Genomic DNA, 10,254 nt, shown 5'->3' with positions numbered 1-10,254 from the left:
CTGGAGGGTAAACACCAAGTCTGAGCATTCACGTGCACTGTCCATACAGAACAATGCCAGGAAAATTCACTCCACAGTGTCCTTGTTCCCTCTAAGCTGAGTTTAAAACCAAAAATTGGATATGAAGTGCTGTTCAGTCTCTATACCGTATTGGCTAGAAGGACTTAAAACAACTTGTGGCCAACTGGTGTTGAACTATAAGTCCAAGATCGCGTCATCGGCCAGCGGCTTGTTGAGATTTGTGGTGAAGTAGCTCCAATGGAACAATCATGAACCCACACAGATGTGTCCACCCTTAGGGTTGCTTGAATTTAGTTAAAAGGGTTGGACCATCTCAGACATTCATGGCATATCCCTAGGACATGCCATCAATGTCAAAAAGGCGCAGGTCCCACCTCTGGTTGCCCCATCCTATCTCCAGAATGGGCTCCCCAAAGTGAAGGAAAGCAGAATGTGCATGCGCAGCATGCTCTCCCTTCACTGCTATGGGAGTTCCGAAAATAGCTGAGCGAGCACACTGGGCTATTTTCAGAAGTCTCATAGCAGTGAATGGACAGATCACCATGCATGCACGACCACCTCTCTATTCACCGCTATGAGACTGCTGGAAATAGCCTAGCTAGTACTCAGCTATTCTCAAAACTCCCATAGCAGTGAATTGAGGATGGCTGCACTTGCGCAGTGCGCTCTCCTTCACTTTCCTATGGAGATAGGAGTAGGTCCCAGAGATGAGACCTCCACCAATCTGACATTGACAGCATATCCTAGCGATATGCCATCAATGTCTGAGATTGGAATGACCCTTTAATGACTCAATATTGTGAGATGCTAGCAAAAACCTTGGCAGTCTGCAATTCACATCACGACTACTAGGTTTGCCACAGATTGAGTATAAACATCTCTTAACAGAGTATCACAAAATTATGTTTTGAGTATTTTTTTCAAAACTGGTCATCTGACGCCAAGAACTAAAGTCAGGAAGGACATATCTGTACATAGCATGTAAGTAATGGCAGTTGTGCTATGAGATTCCATGAACAGTCTTCTACCCTTTTGGATGTCATTACCATAATTCTCAGCTTAAGACACTCTAAACCCCGTATAAAGATACTTTACATGACCATTTTCTCGAGTGAGGTCTTATCCCTTTAGCAGACATACTTCAGAATTCCACTATTTGTAGTTATGGCATTATATAATATTACATATAAGGAAATAAATGTGTGCTATGTTACATAGAACATTGGCAAATGGATCTAATGGTGACTTCTTCTAAGATGAAAAATCGAATGTACGACCAGATAGGTTTACGTGGTGCACTGTGGAGGGAATTAATGGTTCATTCATTCAAGTGTTATAGTTATGGGAGGTATACCCATTAAAGACATTTTGGGAATCTACACAGTCTATCAGGTCTCACATTTGGGATCCACACCTATATCCAAAACAGAGGACGCTGCATCTAGATGAGGAAGGAATGGAAAGGTGGCAATGTATGTGGAAACATTTTGGATATGTCACACATGTTTGTTGTGGAAATAATCATTGGCTTGTCATCATAGATAACAAATGGATTCCAAGCCATGAATGGCAACCAATGTTATACTAAGGTTCCTTGGAGCACCTACCTTCCATCTATATGTCCACTTTTAACGTCATTGAAAGCCCAAGATATTTAATCAATAAGGTCCTAATTGGATAGCTGTCAATTAACCCATAAGAAAAAGAGGATCACCAAATGAAGTTGTCTTCTGCTTGATATTTGGGTAGTATTATTGTCTGATGACCTGGGCTCACCAGAGAGTCCTCAGTAATCAATGAACCAATTAAACCAAAATGGGAGCCCTCCTCTGTCCAGCCATTAATAAACATACTCTCTGACCAATGGCAAGCCAATGGCCTAGTTTAGATGCCCTAGAGATCATTTTAGCAAACATTTGGCCATTGCTAAGGACTCAAGGGTAGACCTTCATTCAGGTTACCATATATCGAGAATCTATAGGTGCTGACATGTTTACCATGGTGTTGTGGGGCAGTTGTGTAGATATAATGTAGTAATGTGTAGTTCATAAGAAGGTGATCGATGTCCGTCATGGAACTCTTGGACCAAGGACTGTTTGAAGAACACATGAGAATACTCCAAAAAGCAGCCTTTCCCATAACTAAACACAGTTCATATTTTTGCTGGCACTGTAGGTTAGTACATTGTTCTCCTTCACATATAATCTCAACTTCCTGATCAACACCCCCCAAAAAAACGAAACAAATCTAACATCCACAGTTAAATGTGATAACAGACAGGGGTAGTGGTTACTCAGCGGAGACAAAATGATACCCTTTATATATATACACAGCACTTCTGTCTGGAAATATTCTGCTGAGGTCTCCAGGCAGGTGGAGACGCCGCTGCATGTTCCTGCAGAAACATAGGGACAATGGGTGATATAATAGTCACAGAGCGGACCCTGAGGCACAGGGAGATAAGGTGGTTGGGATGGATTCCCCAAGTAAGCACCTTAGCCATAATGCTGCACCTGCCCCTGAGAAAAGACATTGGGATACAAGGAAATTTGTTCTCCTTTGGTCCTGACATGCTAAGGAAAAGAAGAACCTTGCTTGTCTTGCAAAAAAGGCCAGCAGGATTCTCTACTGCTTATCAGTTGCTTGCCAGTTCTGCATTGAGCATGCAATAAACCCTGTATTTTATGGCTCGACCCCTTAGAAGACCTTACATCCGGTCATAAATTGCAAGTCTAGTAACAGTGGGGGTCAAATTGGTTTGTTGCCTTCATTGCTCCTGAGATGCACACCATGCAGAACCGAGCATATGGAGGTTGCTGATTAACATTGTAAGCTTATGTAATGGCCTGGTGCATATAATACGTGTACAGTGTAACCAATAGCTATAGCCAAATATTAACTTTCAGTAGACCCCCAACTTTGATAGAGGGCAACTGCATGGATGCTGTTGGCTACTTCACGGTTTTACTATTTGCCACACAACATTAAATAAGCCTATCTTGTATAAAAAAAATACTACTTACCATGGCAATTCAACAACCCGCTGGAATATGGCGATACGATACATTATTATTATTATTATTTTTGCCGAAAGAGAGACCATGAGAATGTCAGGTGCACATTTTGTGCCAATGCCTGACAAGTAAATGCCCCCTCTCCGCCAGACGAGAGGCTGTGAACCAAAGAGCATAAAAAAAGAATACTTTTTCATTACTCCTTCCATCTTCCAGGGGAACCCACTGTGATTACAAGGGGACAGGCTAACGTGATAGCCCCACAATCTGGCTCGTTGATAGACAGATGACATGGTGACGATGGTGAGACAATACAGAAGATTTTGCCATGTTGAGAAAAGCACACATAGGCAATGCTCAGATCCCATGTTTTTCATCTTTTTTTTTTTTTTGGCAAGCCACGCTCAGATAATAAGACCCACAGAGCCGATGGGTCCATTGTGAATTTTAAACACACTGAAAGAGACCATTACAAAGAAAAGACACCATAGAAAAGTAACACAGTTCTTGTGTGAATGCGAAACTTGGCGTGAAAGAGAGGAATGCTTTTTTTTTCCTTTTTATTTTCTTCCTTTGGTTTTTCTTTTTTTTTTTCTTTTATCCTTTCTTGTATTTTTCACCACTTTTTGTTCATTTTTATTAAATAATATGACAACACTGGTACCCAAAATCTGTTGGCACCTATCCTTTTCCTCCTCCTATGTTTTTCTTTTCCTAGTACACGTCATGGAGTTGCAGTCAAAAAATAGTACAGCAGTTCGACCCGTTTGGTGCAAGAGAGACTTACCACATAATATATTACTTGCTGCTCTAGCACCAAAATGGTTAATAGGTTTGCAAGCAAAAAATAAATTCTCCAGATCCATCCAGTTCTTCCCACTGGCCCCCCAAGTGTTCATTCTTGATATATTTCCCCTAAGACCTTCCTCCATCAAAAACGCGTTGTATTTTTTTTTTTACTCGATTGGAATGTTAACAGGGTTAACCGGAGAGGTTGCGCCGGAGCTGTCATTCCCCCCAGCAGGCTCCTTTTCCTTTTTGCCACTGTATTGGCCAATGAAGGAGCCGTCTTCATTGAATTGGACATCCACACTTCCACCATAGTCAGCCAAGCTGTCATCACTTCCGAGGGGCTTGACATCACCATTGAGGGAAGGTTGGCTGCTAGTAAATGGTTTCTCGTCATTATCACTGGATAAAAATGAAAGGCAAATGTGGTTAGCGTTAGCACAACATTTCTTTTAGATTTAAAGGCAGTGTCCTCCTTTCCAAACAGATTTATTTTATTATCTCGACGCATCTAAAATGAAATAATTTAGCAGTTGGTCATAGTTAAACATTTCCTCCCCTCATTTCTACAGCTCCAGTACAAGCGATATGTCTCCATGGTCACAGACTACAAGCAAACCACGTGTGATACTCCCTACATTTGATCTCTGCTTCTAGCTTGCTTACCAGATGCATGTTGGCACGAAATAGGGGACAAATGGTACTGTCTTGGTCCACTGGCTCTCCACAGCCCAAGCCCAATCCTGCTGCCTAGGTAGCTCTGTTCCTCCATGCAGGCTGTGGCCTGCTTGCTGGCTCAGTTCTCCTTCTTATCTCATGGGGCACGTCTTCCAACCTCTTAAAGCGCCATCACATGCACCCTCGTTCAAAACAGCCAATGGCTGGTCACCTATGGGTACTTAGGACACCTTCCCCAATGGGAGGTTGCCTGAGCAAGAGGTTCCTAGCTTGCTAGTTCCTGCTGTATTTGTGTATCTGCCCCTGTACTAATTTCTGCCCATTTACTGGATTTTGACCCTCTGCTGCTTTACCTAAAAGGTGCCTGTTCTCTGTATTGACCCTTCACTGCCTGCCCTGACCTCGGACTGTTTATCAGATTGCTTGTACACTGCATGCTCTGACAACAGACTGTTTGCCACATAGCTCATACTGCGCCTGCCCTGACCTTGGCCTGTCCCTAACTATGGTTTTGCCTGATTCCTCGGTACACCACACCAGTGTCTCTGACCCCTGCGGCTCAGCTGTCAATCACACAGAGACTACTTCACGAGGTAGAAGCCTGGTGGTTCCCCTGCAGCGAAGTCCAGATTCCTGTATAAGGGTTACACAGCAGTTCCACACCCACTTTTGTAACAGAATATGCAGGATAAGACTACACAGAATGCTTGTTGTTGCAATGGAGATACATATTCTGCATAGGAGCTGTAGAAACAAAACAGTAGGACTCTCTAATTAAGGCCTATTACCAAGTTGCTTAGTTTTTCATTTTAGATTTATGGAGACAAAAAACAATTGATTGCAAAGGTGTACATCGCCTTTAAAGGGAACCTGTCACCTGGATTTGGGGTATAGAGCTGAGGACATGGGTCTCTAGATGGCCACTAGCACATCCGCAATACACAGTCCCTATAGCTCTGTGTGCTTTTATTGTGCAAAAAAAAAACCGATTTGATACATATGCAAATTAACCTGAGATGAGTCCTGTTCCTGACTCATCTCACATACAGGACTCATCTCAGGGTAATTTGCATATGTATCAAATATGCACAATAAAAGCACACAGAGCTATGGGGACTGGGTATTGCGGATGTGCTAGCGGCCATCTAGCAACCCATGTCCTCAGCTCTATACACAAAATCCCGGTGACAGGTTCCCTTTAAAAACATAAAGCTTTGATTTTAGGACACTCCTGATGGGCACTTATTCCAGATATACTCTTCTATCTTTCAGCCTTCATTCTGTGGTTTTCTGTATGCAAGAAATTGTACCCTTAAAGGGTTTCTATCACTTCGTTTCACCTATTTAGCTTTCAGACACTAGCGATCCGCTAGTGTCTGCTTTATCTAACCATCCTAATATAAGAGCTTATTGTCCTGCCGTTTAGCTAAAAAAATAACTTATATAGATATGCAAATGAGCCTCTAGGTGCTATGGGGGCGTGATTAGCACCTAGAGGCTCCGTCTACCTTAACAAACTGCCGCCGCCCAGCGCGTCCCTCCAGCCCGCCCATCTCCTCCGGAATGCGATGCTCCTCGTATTCGGCGCATGCGCAGTGAATGTCTGATCGCTTCCCTGCTCAGACATCTCCACTGCGCCTGCGCCGATGACGTCATAGTGCTCCGAGGAACAGGCGCAGTGGAGATGTCTGAGCAGGGAAGCGATCAGACATTCACTGCGCATGCGCAGAACAGAGACGCGCACGGAGAGGATCGCTTCAGCTGGAGATGGGCGGGCTGGAGGGACGCGCTGGGCGGCGGCAGTTTGTTAAGGTAGACGGAGCCTCTAGGTGCTAATCACGCCCCCATAGCACCTAGAGGCTCATTTGCATATCTATATAAGTTATTTTTTTAGCTAAACGGCAGGACAATAAGCTCTTATATTAGGATGGTTAGATAAAGCAGACACTAGCGGATCGCTAGTGTCTGAAAGCTAAATAGGTGAAACAAAGTGATAGAAACCCTTTAAATTAAGTGTTCTTGTGCACAACATCAACCTCCTATCTACCCTCATAGGGTGCCAGATGTAATATTGGTTTTCTTTTTGTGTAACCAGACCTTGCCAAATGGTACAAAATGACAAAGGAAGACACAGAAGGAAGATAGATAGAAAGTTCAATATATGTACAGGTTGTATAGGTTGCATGATTGCATGGCAAAATAAGAAAAAAACACAGAAGTCAAGGACAGACAGCAAAAGAAAGATTCCAGGAAAATAAAACAAAAATTGCTCAGTGTTGGTCACTTCTCTAACCCATTAAAATGAACTTAACTGGGTCTCATGTTCTTGTGATGTAAAGAGTTAATCTGATGGTGAAAGGCAGGTATAAATGATATCCTCCAAATATTTTCCAGGATAAGTGATAATTGTATGACTTGGTCCCACCATTGGAAACTCCACCGATCATGAGAACAGCCGAATCCCGAATGGAGAAGTAGTATGCATGCGTGACCACCAAATTATTCACTTCTATGGTACACTACCTCTCCATCCACATGGGGGACTCGGTAACCCCTATTCTCATAATTAGAAAGAGTCCCAGTGGTCCAACCACAGTAATCAGTCATTTATCACCTATCCTGGGGATAGGCAATAAATGTTGCTTATAGGAAACTCCTTTCAGAGGGCCAAACACTATAGCAAAGATTAAAATAGGGTTTCCTTCTGGGGCTGGATAAAACCAAAGAGCCCCTAACCACTTGGAGCAGGAGGACACGGCGGTATCTAATTGCCCTCCACCAATCTCCTTTTCATGATTGTTTGGTTCATTGTCTACACCCTAATTTGAAAGGCATGTGGAAAGGGTATTCCCTACTGAGGTTCTCAGCATGCATTAATTAGGGCTGCAGCTCGACTCCCTTTATCTAGGGGCCCAATACTCAGCGTATTGGTTGCCTTATTGGCAAATATGCCACAACTTACGTAAAGTTGGACAAGAGGACATTGCACAAAACATGAAATTTATGGTTTCCCAACAAGGAGAGAAGCACCATGTCAGACTGATCACCATCAGATTACCCATCATTGTCCAATATGGAAGGAGCACACTCAATAAATGTGCATCAGACTATACTAGCCCTCGTTATGGATTTTCATAACTGAACATCCATATCCAGTATGATTATGGGTTCATAGGCTTGGCCAAAACTCTATGTTTACTGGTCAATGTCCCAAACGAGAAAATGGAGTGAAATGCATGCACATGAGGACAATTCTGCTGTAAACAAGATGCTGAGGGGTGCATTGCATTACAGGGGTCATATTGAGGCGGATAGCTTGTATATAGAAATGTATGCAGCATAAGGTGCAATGCCATGTTAATAGCATAATAAACCGCAAAATTCAAACTCTATGATATTGAAACATGCATGGGAACAAACCAAATGACAGATGGCGACAAGTCCAACATAGTGAAAATCCAATTTTATTCCATGACCCATAAACCATTCATGCTAAAGGAAAGTGGTTGACCTAAAGGGGTTTTCTAGGACTTATGTACTGATGACCTATCCTTAGGACAGGTAATCAATATCAGATCAGTGGGGGTGACAGAAGTCAGAAACACCTGATCCGGAACAGTCCTCCAGTAACCAGACCCAATTACTATACATTGTACTAGGATGGGGTGACCCCGTGCCTGGTTCCAGCACCACAACTAGTAAAAACAACTGATCGGTGGGGTGCCAGAAGTTAGACCCCTGCCGAACTGATGTTGATAAGGAAGCTCTGGAGAAACCTTTTTAAAGGACTGAGAAACAAAGGTTATTGGTCCATCTCAGACCACATATGTTCTGAATAGGCATGTTGGAAAGGGGTACTATTCCTACTAAATGATGTCCACCATTCCTATTGATCTCTATAGAGACATAGGAGGAGATTTACTAAGTAAAATGCACCAAAATTCTGGTGCAAATTGTGCCAAGAAAGTTAGCATGAGGAAGAGAAAAATATCCATCAATTCTAGCAAGATGCTCCAAATTTACCATACAGCATGTACTGTACTATTATGTTTAATGAGCTGCCATTTCTGGCTGGCTGGTCTAGTTTTAACCTGCCTAAATGTAGGACAGAATTAGTAAATCTCCCCATTGACTCTTCCAACCGTCTGACTGACAGATTTCTGGCTCAGTTTGTGCCAAAAAACTGCCATATATGTCTTGTCCCAGATGTGTTTTTGCTCCTCACTTGACAGATTTGAAAAATTGCAGAAAAAGGGACGTGGTTTAGAAGGGTTTTTCCAGAACTTAGATATTTATGATCTATCCTTAGTGGTAGTGGCCAGGGACGTAGCTAAAAGCTCATGGGCTCTGATGCAAGAGTTCAGCTTGGGCCCCCCTTCCCTCAGTGCCTTCGTGCTGCCTGAGGCAAAATTGAAATGACCCCCCCGTCCCTCATGCCAATTTCTTGACCTAACTCCTTCCCTCCAGCCAGAGATGTAACTTGACCAGCATGCACTTTCTATAATACCAGCGTCTTCCTATGATGCACAAGAGTTTTTGGGTCCTCTCAGGCTCCTGGGCCCGGTAGTGACTAATACCTCTGCACCCCCTATAGCTACGGCCCTGTTAGTGGCTATGTCAGGGTACTGAAGCCCAGCTACAATTCAAGAGAGTGGAAACTGAAATTAAATAAACATGTGGCACCTAAAACTGAATAGTGGATGGATCCTTCTGTTTCTGGCTCCTTTCACTGTATTGTTTCCAGTGTCGACGGTTGCCTGAAACAGCTGATCGGTGGATGTGCTGGGTGTTGGACCCCCAACGATCTGATGTTTATGACCTACCCTAAGGATCGGTCATCAATAACTAAGTTCTGGAGAACCTCAACCCTGGAGACTAATATTATATCTCCTTTGCAATGACAGAAATGAGTGTGACATGACTATGAGTTCCTCTCTGGTGTCCAGGGCAGCCTTTCATGATAGCGGTACGTAGAATACTATTGGTATAGTACTGTATAATCTGGATTGGGATGGTTTATATATGGTATGGTATTAGGCCTGAACCCTACACCTTCTTTTCTAGAGATAAAAGGCCAAGCAAATGAAGATATATATATCTATAGTCCATAATAGACATAATTTCCATTGACTCTTATTCCAGTCAATTAGAGCTGATGAAAAGCTATTATAAAGATACTTGAAAAATACCATAGTGGACTTAGTATCCCTTATAAATCTCCATCCAATTAACTGTATGGCATAGCAGGATTTGGTATTTTGGCACATGCAGTATAAGAGCGATATAACATAACCAGTCCATGTGGTTTACCTATTTCTAAAGTAGGTACTGCTGTAGAGACAAATGACAGAATGACAGTCACAGGACAATCACAGACATATAAAACATGTAAGAAGTGAACATACAAGGTGCATATGTTATGGCAGAATAGAGAATATAAGCCACCAGAGGGTCGAGTTCATATTATGATCTTATATGTATAGAAATCTGTCTGAAAAGCAGTTGGGAGCCCAATAAGAGAGCAAGGAGGCCAAGAGAATTGTATTGTTATGACAGCTGTTTTATGACAGCCTGTCTCTGCTGTATTAGGTAGGAATGGCCAAGAAAATGTATCCTTGAAATATCTAGTCTCCCGATTATACCAAAGCCTATTGGGGATGTAGATGCAATAGTGGGGACTCCAGCACTTGGGATGTCCATCTATTAACCTGTGGCATCAGCCACTGCGAAAAGCAGCTTATCCCCCAGGAGA

General features: G+C 42.8%; 1 protein-coding gene across 1 annotated transcript in view; it reads right to left on the bottom strand.

The window, feature by feature from the left end:
- Nucleotides 1-3,591: 3,591 nt before the first annotated feature.
- Nucleotides 3,592-10,254, bottom strand: part of L1CAM (L1 cell adhesion molecule) — a 182,362-nt gene continuing 175,699 nt past the window's right edge. The window contains exon 27 of the mRNA XM_040406138.1: nucleotides 3,592-4,226. Coding sequence (XP_040262072.1) covers nucleotides 3,992-4,226 — 235 coding nt within the window. The 3' untranslated portion in view covers nucleotides 3,592-3,991. The remainder of the gene's footprint in view (nucleotides 4,227-10,254) is intronic.

Source organism: Bufo bufo, chromosome 8 (genome assembly GCF_905171765.1).
Source record: "Bufo bufo chromosome 8, aBufBuf1.1, whole genome shotgun sequence".
Lineage (NCBI taxonomy): Eukaryota > Metazoa > Chordata > Amphibia > Anura > Bufonidae > Bufo > Bufo bufo.
This window is presented reverse-complemented; position numbering and strand designations above follow the sequence as displayed.